The 22426-nt window shown below is 33.7% G+C and overlaps 3 protein-coding genes across 4 annotated transcripts in view; 1 reads left to right on the forward strand and 2 right to left on the reverse strand.

Moving 5' to 3' along the window:
- Positions 535-2174, forward strand: LOC104716728 (kynurenine formamidase). Its single transcript, XM_010434149.2, has 6 exons — positions 535-995; positions 1093-1137; positions 1243-1315; positions 1420-1517; positions 1611-1681; positions 1819-2174. Exons 1-6 carry the CDS (start codon positions 626-628, stop codon positions 1942-1944), a joined length of 783 nt encoding a protein of 260 aa, XP_010432451.1. The 5' UTR covers positions 535-625; the 3' UTR covers positions 1945-2174.
- LOC104716729 (V-type proton ATPase subunit H) lies at positions 2306-6411 on the reverse strand. The gene is made up of 12 exons (XM_010434151.2): positions 6216-6411; positions 5804-5873; positions 5542-5667; positions 5292-5394; positions 5135-5207; positions 4791-4856; positions 4580-4697; positions 4054-4215; positions 3599-3724; positions 3263-3388; positions 2933-3112; positions 2306-2816 (listed from the first exon to the last, which is right to left on the reverse strand). The coding sequence occupies exons 2-12, from the start codon at positions 5831-5833 to the stop codon at positions 2568-2570; spliced, it is 1359 nt and encodes a 452-aa protein (XP_010432453.1). The 5' UTR covers positions 5834-5873; positions 6216-6411; the 3' UTR covers positions 2306-2567.
- The window catches only part of CYCD3 (cyclin-D3-1), a 3547-nt gene continuing 1119 nt past the window's right edge, over positions 19999-22426 (reverse strand). Inside the window, exons 1-4 of one of the 2 annotated variants that reach the window (NM_001302989.1) lie at positions 21200-21673; positions 20906-21107; positions 20663-20793; positions 20237-20566 (exon numbers count right to left, since the gene is read on the reverse strand). In NM_001302989.1, the coding sequence (NP_001289918.1) occupies positions 20237-20566; positions 20663-20793; positions 20906-21107; positions 21200-21673 (1137 nt within the window). Of the gene's footprint in view, positions 20567-20662; positions 20794-20905; positions 21108-21199; positions 21674-22426 lie in introns of those variants that run through there. The other variant, XM_019230464.1, reaches the window with a different exon arrangement.

Raw genomic sequence — 22426 nt, forward strand, 5'->3', positions numbered from 1 at the left:
ATATATCTCTCGACTTCTACATTCATCAGTTGATATATCTTACATCTTTAGTTTTTGTGGATCATGACTGTGACTACAGTTGATATCCTATTAAGAGTGTTTTGTCTTTTGTTCTGTTGATCTGTTTGTTTATGTAATCACACAAGTATGATGTCTTGGTTACTCGGAGACAGAGTAAGAAGTCATTAGACACATAATATTGGAGGCAAAATCATTTTTTAAAGACTTGAGCACACAATTTACTTTACTAGTTTACTTATTGATTCTAGTAATGAAGTTCAACAAGACACACTACATATATATATATATATGTCTTGCACTCATCAAAAAATCCAATTCAATTTCCTTAAATCTCAATTAAATAATTGTTTTCTTCCGTAACGAAAAAAATTTCTAACTTTTCTTATATCTGACAAGAAACGTGGATAGTTAAAAACCAAGCAAATATAATATACTGTACTATCAAAAAAATGAAAATTTGAATAAAAATAATTGAATTATATACTACCTTTTTTTGTCAATATAGACGGTTTAGCCAAACTCAAAAAGTCAAAGGAGTCTTTCCTATTTAAGCTGAAAGCTTTGATTGATTGAGTTGAACCCGTTATACCCGCCGACCCGAAAAATGACCCGCTCCGTCCCCAATTTCCCTCTCTTTATCCTCGCCGTTACACTCTCCCTCTCTTCTTTCCTCTTCGGCGTCGTCCGCTCCGATGATCCAAAACCAATCCGCCGAGAGATTTATGAAGGAGGTAAGATATACGACATCAGCCACCGTTACACGCCGGAGATGCCAGCTTGGTCATCTTCCGAAGGATTGGGAGAGTCTTTCCTGAGATTAGCCGCGAGTATGAAGAACGGATCTTTCGCCAACGTGTCGGAGATGAAACTCTCCGTTCACTCCGGAACTCACGTGGATGCTCCAGGTCACTTCTGGGACAACTATTACGACGCTGGTTTTGACACCGATTCACTCGACCTCCAAGTCCTAAATGGTAACTATCTAAATCTTGTTTCTTGAAGTTTATGTTTTGTTGGGTTTACTTCGTGTGATCAAGTTCTTTTTTTTTTGAAATTGGGTTTTGTGAAAAGGTCCTGCTCTGTTGGTTGATGTTCCTAGAGACAAGAACATTACTGGTGAGTTTGTTGAATTTTTTTTTTAACCAGTTGATGATTTGAAATTATGGATCCTTGTCTTAATGTTTTTTGTTTTGCTTTTGGGTTTGGATTATTAATTATTAGCTGAGGTTATGGAATCGCTTCATATTCAAAGAGGAGTTCGTCGTGTGCTCTTTAGAACCTCCAACACTGACAAGTTAGTGTCTCAATATATATTAAGAGTGTGTGTTTTACCAATATCTTACTGTGAACTCGTGGCTTACTCTACTCTGGTTTCTCTGTGGTTGAAAAAATATCCAGGCGGCTTATGTTTAAGAAAGAGTTTGATTCAAGTTTTGCTGGGTTCGTGACTGATGGGGCGAAATGGTTGGTTGAGAATACTGACATCAAACTTATTGGTACGAGATGTTTAGCTTTTCTTTATGTTCATTGCGTTTTTTAGCTTGTATTACATTTTCTGAATCCGGTTGTTTCTGCATTGTGGAATCCAGGGCTTGACTATCTTTCCTTTGCTGCTTTTGAGGAATCACCTGCAACACACAGGGTTATTCTTAAAGGACGGGTGAGTATTCAAGTACCTTTAAAACATTGCCAATTCTCCTGTGATATGTTTGAGAATATAGCTATATCTCACTGAACAAGAAAGTGAGAGATAGTTCGTTAAAAGTGAGAATGCATCTTAACACATGATGATTTCAGGATATAATCCCTGTGGAAGCGCTGAAGCTGGATGGTGTCGAGGTAGGAACATACTCGCTTCATTGCTTACCGCTGAGATTGGTTGGAGCCGAAGGAGCACCGACAAGATGCATTCTCATCAAGTGATTCAGTTTATCTTCTTCTTTGTAAGCTGTTCAGTATACCAAGCTGATAATGAATAATATGCTTCTTCTTGCTTGTTAGAACCCATGAAGCAGTTGTTAGAGATGTGATAATTCAGTTGTAAAAGGAAGCATACCTTTATAAACGTGTGTATGTACGTCAGTATGACATATTATGTTTGTAATAAAATTAGACCGAAAGAAACTAATGTATGTACGTCAGTTGGTGGAGAATGCTGAATCTAATTAAACATGCCTAACCAGAGTAAATCAAAAGGTATTCTCATCTCCATAAAAGCTGAAGCTCTCACATCATACAAACAAACTGGCCTTAAAGTGTCTCTCTGCAACAATAGCATTCTTCCTTCCTTAAAGGTCTCTTTATTGAATAAATAAATACAAAAATTAAACAACCCAGAAATTATTTAATCACACAAATAGCAGATTCTCCAGGGAAAGTAATAAACAGATGATGGTCTTGGAATATGTAGAATCGAAAGAAAGAAAAGAAGAGCATGCAGGAGTTTGGAGCAAGATTTTTGTTTTGGACAGGGGAAAAAGGATAACACAAACAATCTGTGTGTTGTGGTTGCATTCCGCTATACTGAAAGAAACATGCAAGTCCCATCAAGCTTGCAAAAAGCTAGCGTACTTAGCACCCAGGAGAAGCCTCTGAATGCACAAGAGAGCGTTCTTGGTCACCTCAGCGTTCTCGTGGTTCATCAGCTTCATCACTCGTTCTTTTGCCTTGAGGTCTGCTACTATCACTCTCCCTGCTGCATGGTACTGTATGAACTGTGAGATATCAAAGCATGCCACCGCCAATGATCTTGGATCACTTGACGTGTCCAGGATTGTGAGGAGGACCCTGAGTATCTGCATCCACAAGTTTAACCAGGGTTGTTGTGAAGGGCCAAAACAGGATCGAACCAGCCCGCTCTAAGCATTACAAGTAGTGGTGTTGAGGAGAGAGAAATGAAAAAAACGAATACCTGGAAGTCGTTCTCCTCAAAGCTTGTGACATTCTCACGCCAGAAATTGGCCTCTTTGTGCATTGGGTTCCAGTCAAGGTGGCCAAGAAGCACCTCTTGCTTATATTTGTCAAAAGAACTCAATTTCTTGATCTTGTCTTTTAGCCCTTCTTCTAGTTGGTTCAGTGCATCCAGCAAGTCCTTTACAAATTCAGAATTTAAAGGGTTTAACTATCACCATACACTAAAACACATCTAACGTTACCGGCATCACTTATATCCCCAGATTTAGTAGAAAATGAAGAGATTTATGTTCCACATAACAGATAACAAGCATTTAAGTTGTCTTACCTCGTCACTCCATGCTTGAGTTTTTAGACTGTGGATAATATGTGGGAGTCCGAGATCAACCATCTGGGCACCAAATGTACCTTTTGGAAGCAAGTTCCTGAATGTCAATATGACCACCCTGACAACCTGTAAGACAAAATCGGTCAGATAATAATAACAAGTGCATCACACCACATTTATGCAAATTAATGATTCAAAACAAATGAAAGAAACAAAAAACAAACAATCTTGGCATTGTGTGGCAGAGATTCTGATTGATCAACCAAACCATGTCCTATGATCTTTAACTAATAGAAGGATAGCAATGACCACGTCACAAAAGAGAACGTTGCTCACCTTTTCCTTAGTCGAGCTCTTAACCACTTCCGTGAGCCTTTGCATTGTCCTCGATGTGGCCAAGTACTCTATTGCAGGTTCATAATAGGACAGAAGCCAGACACAGAGACATGTTTCATACAGAAGCTGTCGGTTTAAAGCACACAAATCACATGAATTAGGTACTGAGAAATTAGGACAAAGAAAAAAAGAGAGAGGTGCTTCTTCCTTTTGAAAACTGAAACAGAACTATTTCAAAGATTACTATATTGTTCAGCCCACATTTTAGAATAAGGGAGCTATATAAATTAATAGATTTCGTAGTCAGTCATTTGAGAATGAAGTTATTTCCCCCAGAGTCTGTCTAGCCATCACCTTTCCCCTTAGAACTTTGTATGATTTGGAAACTTATTTACTGCTTTAGTCGACTTTTTCACCGAAAAGACGAAAACTACTTCCATTAGATATATAGTTACCTGTATAGACTGCTGAGTGGATGCTGGGGAAATTAAAGGGACGAGTAACTTCACCCCATCTGTCTGAACAAACGACGATCTGACAACAGGTTCCTTAAGCAGTGACGACAGGCAGCTGATTGCAATTGGAGCACCACGAGTAGGATGAGAAGGTTGCTTCAACTGCATATCAAAATTAAGGATTGTGATATCTATGGTGGGCATCAAAAGCTATTCTGGATTCATTTTGTCACAATATAAAAGGTTTCTTCCAGATCACCAAATTTGCATCTATTTTTACCAAAATCAAACACTTCTGCATACACAAAATATTTCTTTGTTTTCGATCGAACTAATTTGGTTTTTGTTAGTGCTTGCAGTTGTGTAACCATCTAAGTCTTTCCTACTACTTGAGTTCTAGTTCTATCAATGGCATTGTCTATAAGACTAACACTTAAACACTAATGCAAAACCAACATAAACTTGGAAGAAAATAAAGAGGAAAGAGAGAAAGAGAGAAAGGGAGAAAGAGATAAGAAGAAGAAACCTGAGCACAAAGCCATTCCACCAACCCCTTGAGTACATCATCAATTGTAGTAATCTGTTTCTTTGAGCCCGAAGCTTCTCCAGTAGCAATAGCACCATTACCAGCTTTTGGCCTAGCACTATATGTTGAGAGTAGAGCAAGACCCGCCAAGTCAATGAGGTTGTATGTTACATTTATATTTTATACAAGTATGATAAACAGTATTGAATACCTTATTATCCAGGCAAGGATCTTGCAGCTTTTTTCTTGAATGAACCAATTTCCCTTCCAAAGCAACCTGAAACAGGACATATCTTTTAGCTTGCATACTTGTAAAGATGATATAGGTAGTCAAAATCAAGACAAAAATGTAGCTAAAAGCAGTTTACATATGTTATATGTTTGTCAGAGGAAGATTGTATATAAAAATAATAAACTGAAAAGGGTCAAGCGATAGAACAGACAAGCAATCCTGGACCTTGACTAAGCAGGAACAACAGATTTGATCCAATAAGCGATAAAATAAACTTGCCAGGACCAAATTACAGTCATAAAACTTTTGCAAAAGAGACTCACCTCAGGAAAGGCTCATAAGTATCCTCATGTGCCAAAGATTCATCATGGAATAATCGAGCTCGTGTTGGGTTTGCTGGCAAACAGTTGATGCATAAATATTAGTCAGTAACTAAAAAGAAGAAAAAGGTAAATACATATATTCACAAATTTTATATACCTGAGAGCATTTCATAGATCAAAGCCAAAACATATTCCACTGTTTCTTCCTTGAATATATCACGTAAGATGCTAACAAACAGTTGAACATAAGCTGGACCATCCTGTAAAAACGGCATCAACATATCACTTTTATAATGACAAGGTAAATAATGATAACATGGTCACTAAATAACAGAGACAAAGTGACTCAAGTAATGAAAGAAAGTCTATGGAAGGAGAGACAAAAAAAAGAGTAGTAGAAAAATTACTTGATCGAGCAACTGTGCCCTTTCACTTTCAGATTTCTTATCATAGCGTCTTAAGAGCTGGAGACCTTTTGCTGAAACCAGCTTAGTGTTCATGTAAGTCTCCCATGGAATGTCCCTTTTCAATACCTGCAGAGTAAAAAATAACAACAACAGAAATTACAAAACTCTGAAAGAAAACAAACAAAAAAAACACATCAAAGATCTATAATGACGGTTTGCATCTTCCTGTTTCTAACTTGTTAAAAGACAATGTAATACAAACCTGCTCTATACTCAGCTCCGCCTGATCCATGGATAGTTCAGAAACTTAAACACCACCACTTGAGATTGAACTGAATCAGAACAAAACATAAATCATGTATAAGAGATGGCTTAGAAATATTCAGATTTAGACACACACCACAAAAAGAAAGATCTGATATCAAATTCGTTAGCAACGTGTCGCAATCGATCAACGAGAATGCATCACAAACACGATCTACTAGCATCCATTGAAATGTCAAAGATAACAACAAAAGAAAACAGATCATGTCCTGTAGCAACGCAATTTCGAATTTCAATGTATAAGCAATCGTAGCTAAATCGATTGAATCAGAACATAAGATCCGATCACTTCAAAATCACAGAAGAGCGAGAGAGAGAGAGAGAAATCGAAGGAGAAGAGCATTATTAACCTGCAAGACTTTTTGATCTAGATGAGAGCGGAGAAGAGAGAGTGAAGGATCTCTTCTTCTTCTTCTTCTTCTTCTTGTATTAAAGATAAGGGACAAAAGCTTTCTTCTCTCAAAGTGGAATATGAACCATGGGAAGGATTTTTGAGAAGAAGAGTCTCTCTCTCTCTCTCGAGGCGATCAGAATCAGACGCGGACAGTTCTCTCTCTCTCTATTTTACTCGAATCCCAATATTACCCCTCTATTGACTCAATTATTACGATCCTGGACTTAAATATCAATCGATCAGAAATTTGGAGGATGTAAAGGACATTTATAGAACTATGAGGATCAGAATGCAATTTAAAGAAGTATAAATACAGTGCTTGATTTAAATAAGATATATATATTTCAAGAGAAATTTTTTTATTCATCTTTACTTTTTATATTCGTTTTGACTACAATTAAATTTTATATATAAATATTAAAAAATGGGTTTTGTGGATATTTGTTTCCATAAAATAATATAATATATATTAGAATTTAGAAGAGGAAAATATTTTTTTTTTTTGTGTTCGAGTGAATTTACCCTCCAAACAATCACTATTTAAAGAATTTCTTTGTGCAATTAATAAATTAAGAATTCATATTCAATTACATGTATAAAAGCAAACAAAAAAATTAAACTAACATACATCAACTTCAGTCTTCTACTCACAACTTCTTTCTTGCTCTCTCCCTTTCAATGGCTATGTTTTCTAACTTGCCCGTAAATCTTGTTATCAGTATATTGGCTAAAGTTTGTGTACTTTGTTATCACATTCTCTCATTCACCTCAAAAAACATTGGTTTTCTAATTGGCTCTTCTGATCTTTATGTGGCAAGATCGATCGCGAGATGCAAAGAACCACACGTGTATCTCTGTTGGGTTGACGATCATCAAAGAACCCGATGGTATGTCTTATCGAAGAAGCCGCACCCCTCAAGATATTGTCTTGTTACCATGAACAATCTGAACTTGCGTCCAAGGCTATTTGTGGGCAGTGGCGGATCCAAAAACTCAATCAATATGGGGCACATATTACATATAATTAATAATTTTAAAAGTATATAATAAATATAAAATTTTTAATAAATATAAAAATATAAATAAATATAAAATCTGAAAACATCATTTTCTAAACTCATGTCACTCTATTTTAATATAATTGGAAGCATTAAAAAAAAATCTGAAAAACCATTTTTTCTTTTTTACATAACACAAATTTATTAATTTATTTTTTGTAGTCAAACACTAATTTGTTTTGGTTTCTAAATATACTATTTTTGTAGTCGAATCACATTAAACATGCAATTTATTTGTACAAAATATGTTTCAAATTAAACTTACATTTCCAAAATATCACATAAATTTAAATTCTATATGAAATATAATAAACTACAAATGTAATCTTTACAGTTTATTATGATGATATTTATTTCTTCTAAAGTTAAAATAGAAGGATTTAAAAAGAACTGAATTAATCTAGTAAGAAGAAGGGCATCCAACTAGTCAACTATGGTGTGGAGGACCGGTCTGGGGTTTGAGGAGTTTGAAAGGCAGCCTTTTCAGGCGATTCGCTATGGAACTAATATGCTCGCTTTCTGGAATGTCTTGTCGGAGGATGAGCTAGGGAAGAGAACAAGTATGGTGTACGGAAATCTCCTTTGAGAGACGCGGAGATGATGTTTACGGGATTCAGCTTTGGAAGGATCTTTGTCCATATTAAAGACAAAGGTTACACCTTTTCTCTTACAGGACTTTGTTTTTCCTCCGTAAGCTTCTACAAAATCTTTTTATAAGGAGTTATCTCAGTCCAAAGCTCATTAGAAATTCTCAACGAATATTCTTCTAACTAAATATGTATGTATTTGGACTAGGAGATTTTCTTTTTTATCATTAGCATATTTATTTGGTTATTATTTGTTTTTTTAATCATTAGGATATTTATTTCTTTATTTATCATTACCATATAAAACAGTATATTGAACATAGACAGTACAGAGTTACATACATTAAGTGACTAAACCTAAGTACCTAACAGAAACATGCCTTAATTATATATATCATTGGATATTAATTGCAATTATATGTCTTTGTCTTGGTGCAAAACAATCTTTGAGAGATAGACGTTCTCTAGCAGAAGCTTGATGCATGTTGTCCGTCTTTAAGAACACTATAGAAGCTGGTGGTCAGCGTGGTGAACTTGGTCCTCATATCCACGGGGGATAACAATCTTAATTAGTGCTCTTATCTGTCTTCTTTTGCACTCAACAACTTACGGAGAAACTTTCGTAGAAATTCTTGGTTCAAATTAGCTCCATAACTTGCTCATGTGTCGAGGTTCGACTCTCCTTCCTAGCCAGACCATTAGATAAACTCTAAAGATCTGCTAACTACATTTCCTTTAATCAATGTAGTAGTCGAGAAATTGTTTTTTTGATAAACTCATGAAGGTATATATTTTTGTTGAGATGACAATATATCATAACTGTCTATTCCTTAAACCATGCTGTTAGGACAGTAGCTAGCTGTTCAGTCACTCGATGCTACTGTCTAAATGGGCTTGGCTTCAAAAGCCTGCCTGGTGAGGTCGTTGGTAAATGGTGACTTAGAATTTGGTTTCGCGAGTGGCTTAACAAGGACATCACCAACTATATATATTTTATTTATTTTTTATTTGGCATCAAAAGAATGATATTTATTTATATGTATCTCAGTATCTGCCTACAGCTCAATAGGTTTGAGGGCTTAAACTCCACTTCATGAGTTCAAGCCGTGGCAGAGAAGAAAAAGTGTAATAGTAGATAGAGAAATAAGAGATAATAGGTCAATCTTAAGGGTGGTAGAGAGAAAAAGATTTTGTCATGACTCTTTGAATTGACCTCGAATTTTCCATTGCAGTTAATTTCTTACCCACACTTCAGGTAGAAAGAATTACTGAGCCTCCAAATACTCTTATCGAGACTCAATTAGTTTGTCCAGTTTTTATGAGTAAGTTTTGACTCGATGTTGTTTCTATTTTCGTTGATGCAAGCTTTGATTAAACCCTGCAAATATGTTGTGTTTGAATCTAGTTGGACCAGCCGGATTGAATATAGCCATCTAACATTCAACTGTCCAAAAGATAAACTGTTTCTATACTCATTTAGTTTAAGTGGATAGATTAGACACTTAGTTATGTTATATATATATATATATATATATATATATATATAATAAAAATACATTTTTGGTCAACCACACTAATCTATGCTCACGAGGGTGGAATGGATTAGTTGCCAACTTGTCATACTAATCATAATAAATCTCTACCGACAACAATCTAGAAACATATTTGATTTCTTAACATCAATTGATATATTGTATTTTGTAATATTTTGTAAAGCGAACAAGAAATACTAAAAGTGAGAAAGAGGGGGAAACAGCCACGAGAGTAAAAGATATTTTGAGAGTCTTTTTGATTAAAGAAAACTTATGTTTTTACTCTTCTTGCACAATTCCTTATTTATAGTATATTACAAAACATATGAGTCACACACCCATTAGTTTTGGTAATGACAAGTATTACATTTACAAAGATTGTGTAATACTACATGGACAAGTGTAATGATGTGTCTTGTGATGGAATAATCACACATGTGTTTTACAATACTCCCCCTTGATTATCCATCACCATCGACGAGTTATGTACTACCTCATTAAAAACCTTGTCACGGAAAAACCCATTGGGATAAAAACCATGACAAGGGAAAAAGAGTATAGTAACGTAATCTCCCCCTTGAAAATATATATATAATCTTTCTTCATAAATCTCGTAGATGACGCATTCCAATACTGTGAATATGCTTTTTGAATGTAGTAGTCGGAAGTGCCTTTGTGAATAGATCTGCTGCATTGTCACTTGAGCGGATATGTTGGATATCAACTTCCTTCTTTTGCTCGAGTTCTACGTGCTCATTGTAACGTGTTGTAAACTATAACTACAAAAGACTTATATGTGTTTTGTAATATTTTGTAAAGTGAACAAGAAATACTAAAGTGAGAGAGAGGGGGAAGCAACCACGAGAGTGAGAGAGATTTTGAGAGTCTTTTTGATCAAAGAAAACTTATGTTTTTACTCTTCTTACACAACTCCTTATTTATAGTACATTACAAAACACATGAGTCACACACCCATTAGTTTTGGTAATGACAAGTGTTACATTTACAAAGATTGTGTAACACTACATGGACAAGTGTAATGACATGTGTCTTGTGATGGAATAATCACACATGTGTTTTACAATACTCCCCCTTGATTATCCATCACCATCGACGAGTTACGTACTACCTCATTAAAAACCTTGTCACGGAAAAACCCATTGGGATAAAAACCATGACAAGGGAAAAAGAGTATAATAGCGTAATATCCCCCTTGAAAAGATATGTAAAATCTTTCTTCATAAATCTCGTAGATGACGCATTCCAATACTGTGAATATGCTTTCTGAATGTGGTAGTCGGAAGTGCCTTTGTGAATAGATCTGGTGCATTGTCACTTGAGCGGATATGTTGGATATCAACTTCCTTCTTTTGCTCGAGTTCTTGAGTGTATGAGAAAAATCTTGGAGGTATATGCTTTATTCTGTCGCTCTTGATGTAACCTTCTTTGATTTGGGCGACACAAGCAGCATTGTCTTCAAATAATGTTGTTGGCTCTTTACTGGTGACTATTCCACTTGATTCTTGTATGTGGTTAGTCATTGATCTGAGTCATACACATTCCCTCGATGCTTCATGAAGAGCAATTATTTCTGCATGATTTGAGGAAGTGACGACCAAAATCTGTTTCTGTGAGCGCCATGAGATTGCAGTTCCTCCAATTGTGAAAACATATCCAGCTTGGGATAGGAATTTATGTGGATCTGATAAATATCCTGCATCTGCAAAACCAACTAGACCAACCAAAGAGTTTCTAGAATAGAATAATCCCAAGTGAATCATACCTTTGCAATAGAAGATACATTTTAACTCATCTCAAAATGTACTCATACAGAGCTAGTTATATGCTTCAAAGAGATTAGTAGAAAATGGTTATGCAAAATTCATAACATATATAAATGCTCATCAGCATTTATACATTATCTTAAATTACTATATATATATATATATATATATGACTTCCTTTAGAAGTTATTGGTATAACATCTATTTCGAAAGATGTTTACAAGATCTTTTATTCAAAATAACCCTTTAGAGGTTTTGATGATCATCAATGAGTTCTCGAGAACATAATTGTAATATCATATATCTTTCAGGATTAACTCTTCAAACATCCCATGAGGCATATTTTAAGTCATTCCTATAGCATCCATTTTGTTTGATAAGGTATTTTAACAAAACATGGCGCAACACACCAATTTGTTATATCATTTACCCTTTTGATGCTTGGACCACTAGTCCAAAAATTACTCGTCTTTTATACGAGTTTAATATAGACTTGATTACCTCTTTATTAGCCAATATATATCTCTATACGCTCACAGAGCGGAAATTTATGATCCTCATTAATCACAGTGCGCGATATAATATTTTTATTGTCAACATTATGTCTTTGGTTCCATATTTCCCGTAATGACATGGTTAATCTAGATCTCTTTAATCATTATATGAATGATTTTATACATGTACCTGATTTTGTTATTAACCATATCAATCGGTTTCTCTACTACTCTTGAGAAGTATCTTGCTCCTCTTTAGGAGTCTATGTGCTCTTCTCTGTAAGTCTATTAGCTCTTTGTAAAGAGTCTATCTACTCCTCTTTATGAATTCATTTTCTCTTCTTTTGAGAGTATAATCCTCTTTTTAATTTGCTCATTTTTTTTTTCGAGGATTGTATTTATCTTAGGAACCAAAGTAGTCTATCATGTTTCTTATGTGTCATAGACTTGTATGTCATCCGTCAGAGACATATTTTTATTCGAGCATTTATAGATGGGATGTGAGATTTCTCAGAACTACAAGTTCATATTCATTTATGTGAGGATCAATAATTATATGAAATCTCACCCATCAGCTTTTTGCATTTGGATTTGCAATATATATTTTGGATAGTGATCTGTTGAACTTTTGAACTTTCAAGTTCATATTCGTTAGATTCATTTATTCAAAGATCCAATACTATTAGATGATTATCCCATAATGATGGAGAACTTTTATCATCCAACTTGATGATTTGCAAATCTTGCAATACGCACATCTCTCATAAAATGACTCTATATTAATAGAGCGGAGACTCATCTCCCGCATCGATATATTTCATCCTCTTTTGATGATATTTTTATGCGGTGTAGAGGAGCATTTATAATATATATCACACACCCATAATATTCAAAATAAGAAATATTTAATTTCCAACCATGAATATATAACATAGGAGAAATATTTTATAAATTGTTGGTCTCATATATAATATTGACTACGTGCAAATACTGCATGTTCCATGTTTTAACATTGAGATTAAATCACCAAGAACCGTTTTGCAATCTCTTGGAGTTGCACTATAAGCGATTCATCATAGATCATTTCAAGATGAACATCACATATGTTCCACTTTATCACATGCGACATATATATGTGATAAACTAAAGGATATGACTTTACCAAAGTTATATCTCTATGGGTGTCAAATTCACCAAAGTTTATCGACTTATTGTCGATGTGAGATTCCTTTAATTCTCCCCCTCGAGATGATAACTTTTAGAGTTCATTCATCTCGTACTGAATCCCACTTTAGAATCAACAACATACTGATTCCAGTTATGTTTATTATCGTAGATCCTTATAAGATGTGAGATTAGTATTACCCCCTCTCAAGATGATGACTTTTATGTCCGTTCACCTTTGACCGAATCTTATTATTAGATCGGTTATATTTGGGGTATAATTTGGAGATTTGTTAAAGAAATCAAACCATCATATATATACAATGAGCTTTTTAATCCAAAAGGATTTTGAATAGGCCAACATTATATGATTCTGGAGGCATAGCCTACTGCAGAATCAAGGAGGAGGTATATAATCATCAACTCCATAAACGATAAATAGAATTTTAAATAAACTTAAATAACTTTAACATAAATTAGATGTTACCTGAAATATTAATGAAGTGCAGTGCTTACAACCTCTTGAAATTTGAACGGGGACATGCAATACTTTTGAAAGAACTTTTGTTCCTCTAAACAAATTCTCAATGATTTTTAATATCATTGATTTTCCGGGATGGCTTGACCGATAACACTATGCTTAAAGCATTAAGGAATTTCATATTTACTATCATTTTGCCATCTTTCTTTTTGCATGTATTCATACGTGTATCCAATATAGTCGATCTTGCGATACTATATTTATTTATATTCTCAACATAATAATATTATTAAGACAAAATGTCTTTGAAACTTGATGAGTTTCTTTAAAACTTCAGAGAATAGTAGACATCGATAATGTGTTGATATCCAACTGATAACTCGTTATAGATTGGATATCTCAGAAAGCAACTTAGAAAATATAAGTTTCTAAACCAAAAAAAACCTTACAATTAATTTAAAATTTCAGTTAAACCCAAAATTCTTCGTTTTTTATACAATTTTTTTTTATTGGTTGTCTTGTCTAACCAATTATTTGTAGAGAGATAAATTATCTCAGATAATTCACATTTTTTTTTTATTTAACTTGTAGGTTTACACATCAATGGAAGAAAACGGTTCAAGAACATGTAAGAGTCCTTTTTTCTTTTCTTTTTTTTCCCAATGAACATGTAAGAGTTCTTTATTTATACTGGATTATAAATTTTAAATGTATCGAAGATTATAGTCGTTAGAAGATTATACTTTAGTCTTGGTTTCTATATGATTAAAAAAAAATGAAAGGTAAAATTCAATAAATATCACAAGTACAAAGGTAGTAATGTTAGGTAAAAAATAAGTTGAAATAAATCTTACAACTCATGAAGATACAAAATGAATCGAAGCTCTGACTTTATTTAATATGTTGGCATAGTTTTGCTCATTCGCTTCCTCTGTCAAAATCCCGACATTTACTTGTTCAAGTAATACGTACGTAAGACCCAACCGTCAAGTCCATAATATGCATTATACCTACATATCTGTCTTCCCTTTAGTTTTTTTTTATCTATGAACAAAGAAAAAAGGAAATGAATGAAGTTTTTACATTTTAGCATAGAGGACAAAAAAGATACTGAGTCATAATTTTGTGTGACCACGATTTCAGAGTGAATCGTTTGCCCACGAATTTGGACAACATGAAATACATATCTCGTGAGTTTCATCTTTCTTCTCTAATTGTTTGTACTATATATGATGATTGATTACCTTTACTCTAATACGACAATATGAAAATCAAAAATCCCAATATAACGTACGTAGATAAATTTAAACGTTAGAATCCGATGATTAATTACATATATATATATATATATATACTATGAATAGTATATATATTCAGTATACAGTAGCTTCTCTTCTTATTTCCAAAAACAAAACGAGTATTTTTCTCATCTATTATCCTAATTTGGTTAGATTAATATAAAGTTAAATATTACCTTACTAAAATGTTGGTAGATAGATAACAAATTAAATTTACAAGGCACTTAGAATAAACAGAGAGGAAAGGGAAATGTGACAAGTAGAAGAAAACAAATTGTGTCGTGTACTCGTGTATCCATAAGCTAGATAGCAACGTAAACTAATTAATAAACATGCACTCCGCCTAATAGGTATATTAGTTTATCCGCATTTACTCAACTTCACAGAATCACAATCATTTATATATATTAGTTTTTTTTCTAATCTCTTCTGGTCAAATAATTAACTATAGTGATTATGTACACTTTTTATTTGATCGGAAATATGATAAGTATATATCTCCTAGATGCAAGAGCGTCTTGTGAGTTTCACACATAAATTTCTCTTAATTTGTTCCGTTCTAGTGGATAGAAAGTAGAAACCAATTGGCTGATTAAAGTAGTAATGTTATCACACTTATTTGATTGTATACTATATATTGAATGTATGGAGTGTATGTCAAATTAAGTGACTCATTTTAGAGTAGTTTAAGATAAGTTTAGAGTACTAGCTTCTGTCGAAATATTCTAAGTTCAAACAGAAACTGTTTATGTAGCTCCAATCGATAAAATCATGCAAAATTAAAAGAGAGAAAGTGTTTGGAAGAGTTTTGTATGCTTCTTGATGTTTCTTTGTGAAACCGTGAGACTAGAGGATTTGGCTTCATATATGAGATAGTGACCAATATTAAATTATATGGATACACAAATACCACATTTGATACCAGATTACACCAGTTGCAATACTGGGTTGGGTCGGTCACTATATATTTCATCCATCAAACATTTACTCTTTTGCATTAGTTGTTAATTGTTACAGAAATAAAATGTCACGTACATTAGGGTGTGGTATATTGATTGACGACGATGGTCTAAAAAGGCTAACATTATATGCATATCATATATATATATATGTACGGATAATTAAGATAACAGTACAGACTATATATAGTCGTATAATAATAGACAGATATAATATGCATGTACATATGAGAAGTGTGGAGATAAAAAGCATACAATAATGTGAATCACGAAATAGAACAAGGGTTTGGGACCTGCAGTCTGATTTGTCTGAATGAGAGGGCCATAGCGACAGGTTCTGCATTGGCATGGCAGCTCACACTATACTCTTTCTTTTTCTTTTTTCGGATCAATATTATATTTCATTCGGACCTACTCCATTTATACCCATATATATTTTACATTTTGATTTTTCTATCATTATATTGCCATAATTGCTCAATTAATTACTAATCATTAGAGGAGATCTTTGGATGCATCCAATATTATGTCTTGTGTTCCATGTTTAATTTACATTTATTCTAATATTTTCATTTAAAGTTTGGTATTTATTTTCAACAAAATAAAATAATAATTGGTGTAAAGATAATTGTTGACTATCATAGCAGTTATGGTCAGTACGTACGTTGTTTATCAACGAAAGTTGAAATAATCTTAATTAGTTCTTAACTAAAAGTCTAAATCACAAGAGTTGTTATCTAAAATGCAAATCAAAAGTCAAAAAAAGTCCGATACTGACTTCTGAACTCTTTGGATGTAAGAAAATAGCCAGTATCCATTTTCAAAAAAGAAATTACCAACCCACGTTGAAGCATATACATTAAAACCTTAATCGTAATCTCATATTTGACCTCATATTTAATCTCATAAATAGAATATATATATATATATATATATATTATTTATATGAGATACAAATACAATTTTTTCATTTGTATTATTTGTTATAATATTCAACAGTATGACTTTCTTTTTGTTTTATTTACTGCATTTTGGACCAATGATTACTTGGGTTTATGAACCACCATGATAGACTTTGCAGCTGTGAGAGACATAATCATGGACTACAAATTTGAGGATGCAGCTCTTGGTCACTTTGATTTTACAACTTCTCTTTTCATCCCACTTGTTAGTTTTGAAGCTAATCATGTCCTAATTTTTCAATGCATGTGATTTTGTCATCAAACCTTGACTAGTAAAAAACGTCTGTGCAGTACTCATTAGAGTAAAGGTAAAATTAGTATATATAGGAGTACTTTTTATTTGCTTCGATCAAATCGTCAACAAAGAGAATAATTCATGTACTTTTTTAATGACTTCTTTTAAGAAATCTTAACGCGACATAAGTTCTTTATAAGTGTAAACACAGAATCAATTTGAAGGCTACCACTTTTTATCACTCGATGTGATTACATGCATGTGGCAAATTAATGAAAGTACATGTATAGTTTTGTTGGTAAGGGGAGTCATGGTAAATAACGTAAACGTAAACGCCAACAAACAATCAGATATGAAGCAAGCCGATAGAGCATACAAGCTTTTAGCCATGAAGCAAATTGTGCTCTTAAAGCTACATCCAAGTTGCAACGTATTTGAGGAAAGTCGTATGTGCTGGATATATAGAAAACAACAATGCAAGTAGTGTGTGTTATTATTTTCTAGAAGTGATAAAGGATATGGAGTTCTGTAACAAAATTTTGATGTATTGCAATCTTCTCCCCTCGCATAACATTTTGACCATACAACCCACATCCTCTTAATTCCCTTCTCTGTTCATGGCTTTTTCAACTTACATAAAAAAGGAAAAGAAGAGTGGGAAGTAAAAAGGAAGAGACTAGGTCAAAAGAAGAAAATATTTAAGATATAAAAGGTCACAAAGGCATAGAGAATGATAAATATTATTCTATAATTATTGTTGTAGGGACACATTGACCTCTTTGCCCTTTCTCCAATGTTGGGTGCAAGCTGTTTTCCTTTCACCCGTTTCCATTCACCAATTTTTTCATTTCTTTTACCAATACAAATTTTTAGTTTTAGTAAAATAAATACATATATGGAGAGTTTTCTCCAATCAAAGCATCGATTTGAACACCTATTTATTTAAAATAAAACTAACAAAAAAAAAATCAAAGCTGACTAAGAACAGTTTCACATCTGTTTGATGGGATGGAATGGAATGGGATGAATTTATGAATTATTCAATCGGGAAGAATTATACCATAAAGAAAATAGTGCACATATAGTATAATACTATATACAAAGAATTAATTTCTTTCTTCAAGGCATATAATTCTCTTTTTCTCTTTGATCGATCTATATATTTTTGTTTCAGGCAAAATAAATAAATAATTTAATTTACTGGCAAGTCATTATATGGTTCACGAGATGCGTATGGTACCATGATATTGATAACATACCTTAAAAGAGGAGAAGACCATTAGAAGAGACAAAAATAAAAAGGACAGACAACACATTCTCCACAACAGATTAATTTTTCATTTTTTTTTTATTTTTATCTGTAGTATATAGAAAAACGAATAACTACAAAGATATTTTGGTCTCCCATTATGAAAAACCTCCCGATTTCCACATATACATATACATCCTTTCCCACATTTCATTAATTCTCTTCTGTAGCTACATATGCCCTACCTCCAGATTTTCAAATTTATTTCATAATCTATTACATTTATGGTAATGCGATGTGGCCGATTTACTAAAATTTCAGTATTTTCAGTTTCATTGTGATATAAATTCGCATAGTTACTTCTTCGTATATATGAACATACTTTGTTCAAGAACGACAGCAACAATAATAATTAACATATGATTGAAGATGATATACATATATGAAGAACAAAGAGTTGTCTTCGCGAACATGTTAATATTTGTCATGTGTGCTTAATTTGATACTACGTAGTATTGTAAGATTACGTAAAGGGGAGGAGTTGATGATATGTATGACGTGAGGCTGAGCGTTAATAAACGACATCAGCTATATTCAACTTTTTTCTAAACAAAGAAATCAATTGGGAAATAATAAAAAGAAAAGAACGATAAATCCCCAAAAGGAGAAAATTCGTGTCACACGTGAAAAAAGTTGAGATTTAAATTCTCGCTCTCTTTTGTTTTGTTTTTTTTTTCTATTGCTAGAAACAAAAGAAAGAAAAATAAAAGTCCAAAGACAAAAATAAAAGAAATTGGAATAGAAAAAGTGTAAAAGAAGAAGGAGCGAAGATTCACCACCTTAAAGCTTGAAGGCACTTGTTTACTAAAAAAATAAAACATAAATATATTTCTCGTGATACAAAACGCATTATCATATAACCTTTTCCGTGATAACAAAAAGGAGATTTTATAATAGTAGTCGATTACACATATCTTCATTAAACAAAAAAAAAGACTGATTTTTAACAATGTGGGTAACGTAGCAAAACTACAGTTTCATATTTGTTTAATACTATAAAAAAAAGAGTAAATTCAATTTGTTATATCTAAAAGTAGAATTAATCGTCATATTGGCTTTCTACAAATAAGTAATTTTTACTTTGCAAGGAGACTGAATCTATAAGAACAGTAAAAGATAATGATTTGATATTAAGTGAGGATGAATTGAAAGATATTGACCACGTGGCTTAATCCCAGGTGCTCAGAGTGGAAGCAGGTTTTACTACTTTGGTTTCTCGTCCAACCCACTCACTTATGTCTGGCGCGTGTGGTGTACTACACACTTCCTCCTTCTTGTCTCTCTGTCGTAATTAATTTTATCTACTGGTCAACGATCCTATCAAGTTTGCTCTGTTCATTAAAAACGAAACGTTTATTGATGATAATCATGTTGTTTTCGAGAACTTAACATGTTCATCAAAGTTATTTTTAACTGTGGTATTAGTATAATATAATTTGGGTTTAGTTGATTCAATAATACGCTCCTATAGCAGGTTTATTAAGACTTTAGTGAAAAAATCTAAAGCAGTATTATCAGTGTTACGTTTTCAATCTTATGTTTCTTTCCGTTTTTAATTTTTTAAAAATTAATTATTTAAAGACTGACCGGAAAAAGCAACAATTGGCTCTTCTCACCAAGTCAAAAAGCCTAAAACGCTAAATCCTTCACTTTCGATCATAAACACTAGTAACTGTCTCATTCCATGTTATATTTGATTTGAAAAAATATATTTAATTTACCATCTTATTTTGTATCATACACCACTCGTTTATCAGATTCATATTCATATGGCTGTTTCTAATAATTACGTAATTTAACTATTCTGTAACTCAAAATCTTTTACATTTTGGCTTTAAAATATTTTTCAGCAATCTAGATTTTAAAACTTACTTACTCAGTTATAATTTACGCAACGACTATTATTATTTCTCTTCATCACATCCCATGCAGTCAAATGTCATGAATACCCTCCATCCAAAAACTGTTTCAAGCCATGGCAACTAAGGGCATTCGCGACATTTCGTATATGCAAACGGGGAAAGCTTGTAATAATACAGAGATTTGTTCTCATAAAAAAGACAGTAATAATAATATATATATAAACGGAAAAAACGAAATCGAGCTTTCGTCGATCATGGAGTGGCTACGATTGCCCATGGGAGATGCAAAATCGTCTTCTTCGTATCATTCTCTTGAACTCCTCTCATCTTCTTTAACGGAGGTTGTTGCTGCTGCACCGGAGGTGACGAAGATGTTGGATTGTACGAACTCGCTGACCACGAATCGTTTGAGCTTTCATCGCTATTGAAAGGGTTTGAATCGATGACACAGCTTGGACTGTTCAACGATGATGATGATGATTCGTGACTCTTGCGTTTCCTGGAAGATTGGTTTTGGATCTGTAAACCAATGCGGTCCAGTGGTAGTTGGATGATTAGATCGTAGCAGGTTTTAACCTTTTCCTGTTAATACACCACAAGAGTTGTTTTTGAGAAAAATGTCTTTTGAGTTAAAAACAGAGTTTTATTAGTAGTAGGAGAGATTAAGAGAAGCTAAACCTTGGTTAAGTGAAGGGCACCAAGGAGGTTAGTTTGGTATGAAAGAGGGTCAAAGGGCTCAACTTGCTCTATAATTCGCAACATGGTAGCTGCGGCAACTACTGATGGGAGGTACCCGACAAATTTTGAATCTGACAGCGACAATGGAGAAGATAAGACAAGAATGTAATATTATTCAGATTCAGTATATGGTACAATGATATGTGTTTTTTTTAAAATAAATTTTGGTTGTCGTTTACGAACCGGAGATTACAGAGAGGAGGAGACGGTTGCATCTGTTGAGAAAATCCCAGTGAGCATTGTTCGTAAGTCCCAATCTCCTGATAATGTGGTCTACAAACGAAATTGGAGTAATGAGATGCATCTTCCACTCGAGAGTAGACAGAATCAGTAGCTCCATTCTCTGTATGGTTTTGGCCTCAAACACATACTTTGTCTCCTCCACCTACACAAAGAAAACAGAGAGATGAGAACAGAGGTGATAAAAGAAGAAACTTTAAGGTAAAAATGAACTTAAAAGTATCATGATTCATTTACTTGGAAGTCTAGAAGAAGAGGGACTTGGGTTTCTTCGACTTTAGCAGCAAGAGAGAGGCAAGCTACAGAAACGAGCTGAAGCATCCACGGTTTGTCTCTCTGTAAGCTGTAGCTACAGATGAACTTATCGAGATAAGTTATGGCTAAAACAGCAGCCAGAGTAGAGAAGCCATAATGAGCGTTGACTCTCAGAATCCAACCCACAGCTTCTTTTCGATCCGTGGAGAGATAAACATCATCGAGACAGGTGCCGAGTCCAGCTTGTTCTTCTTCTTTGGAGAAGAGAGTGACCAGATCTTCATCTTCCCAGTACAAATCTTGTTGAAGAAGAACGAATGGAGAAAAGGAAGAGTTCTCTTCAACTTGTTCTACTTCGTCTTCTTCCCATTGCTCTTCTTCTTCGCAGTAGAGAGCATCAAGAAGATACGAATTGCTCTGCTCTTCTCTTGTTTCTTCCTCCTTGGGAATCGCCATTGTGGGGAATAAAAACTCAAGAATGAGAAGAAAGATAAAGATCTTCTATTCTATATTGTTGATAATCAATTGTTGTTGGCTGAGAGGAGCATCATTACACAGAAGAAGAAGAAGAAGCTAAGATGATGATAGAGAGAAAATCTCTCGGAGAGAGACTCATCTTCCTCTCTATGGAAACGTGCAGTGGTTTTAGCTATAGGGGTAGCAGCAGCAGGGGAGAGAGCTACAAAAGAGAGACTAGAGAGAGAGAGAGAGAGAGAGAGAGAGAGAGAGAGTGAGGAGAAAAGCTGGAAGTGGGGAGGAGTGTGAAGTGTAGAGTGATTGATTTATGAGACAAGGCGAGTTGGTTTTTACGTTTGTCTTTTACTTGCCCCCAACTATATTATTTTTATTTTTATTTGATATTAAATGTGGAATTTCTTTATTTTTTTTCTTTTCAATTTCTTTATTTTAATTGAATAAAATGTGTAATACAGTATCTTTTGCTGTTTCCCGCTTTACCCACTTTTACTCATTGGAGTAGAGATCGAGAAACCAAAGTGCAGTAAAATCTGTCGGCTAATTTAACTAAAATTCTACTCCTTTTTGTGGCGATTGTCAACAATAATATTTTTTTGTTTAATGTTTAAAATAAACTATAAGGACACATTGACCAAATTAACTTTTTCTAATTATCTGATTACAAGTTTCAGAAATGCCATGGTTAAGCGTTTAAGACCGCCGAACCTCTTGAGAGATTTGATGAAGGTTGAT

Source organism: Camelina sativa, chromosome 10, assembly GCF_000633955.1.
Source record: "Camelina sativa cultivar DH55 chromosome 10, Cs, whole genome shotgun sequence".
Lineage (NCBI taxonomy): Eukaryota > Viridiplantae > Streptophyta > Magnoliopsida > Brassicales > Brassicaceae > Camelina > Camelina sativa.

Bases quoted from the DNA above. Each gene is read 5' to 3' on its own strand.
- LOC104716729 (XM_010434151.2), bottom strand. From the start codon at position 5,833: ATGGATCAGGCGGAGCTGAGTATAGAGCAG. The intron at 4,857-5,134 runs GTGAGTCTCTTT...GTCCTGTTTCAG, and splicing joins ACTTATGAGCCTTTCCTGAG to GTTGCTTTGGAAGGGAAATT. The intron at 3,725-4,053 runs GTAACTATATAT...TTAAACCGACAG, and splicing joins CCACTCAGCAGTCTATACAG to CTTCTGTATGAAACATGTCT.
- LOC104716728 (XM_010434149.2), top strand. From the start codon at position 626: ATGACCCGCTCCGTCCCCAATTTCCCTCTCTTTATCCTCGCCGTTACA. The intron at 1,316-1,419 runs GTTAGTGTCTCA...AAAAATATCCAG, and splicing joins AGAACCTCCAACACTGACAA to GCGGCTTATGTTTAAGAAAG. The intron at 1,518-1,610 runs GTACGAGATGTT...TGTGGAATCCAG, and splicing joins TACTGACATCAAACTTATTG to GGCTTGACTATCTTTCCTTT.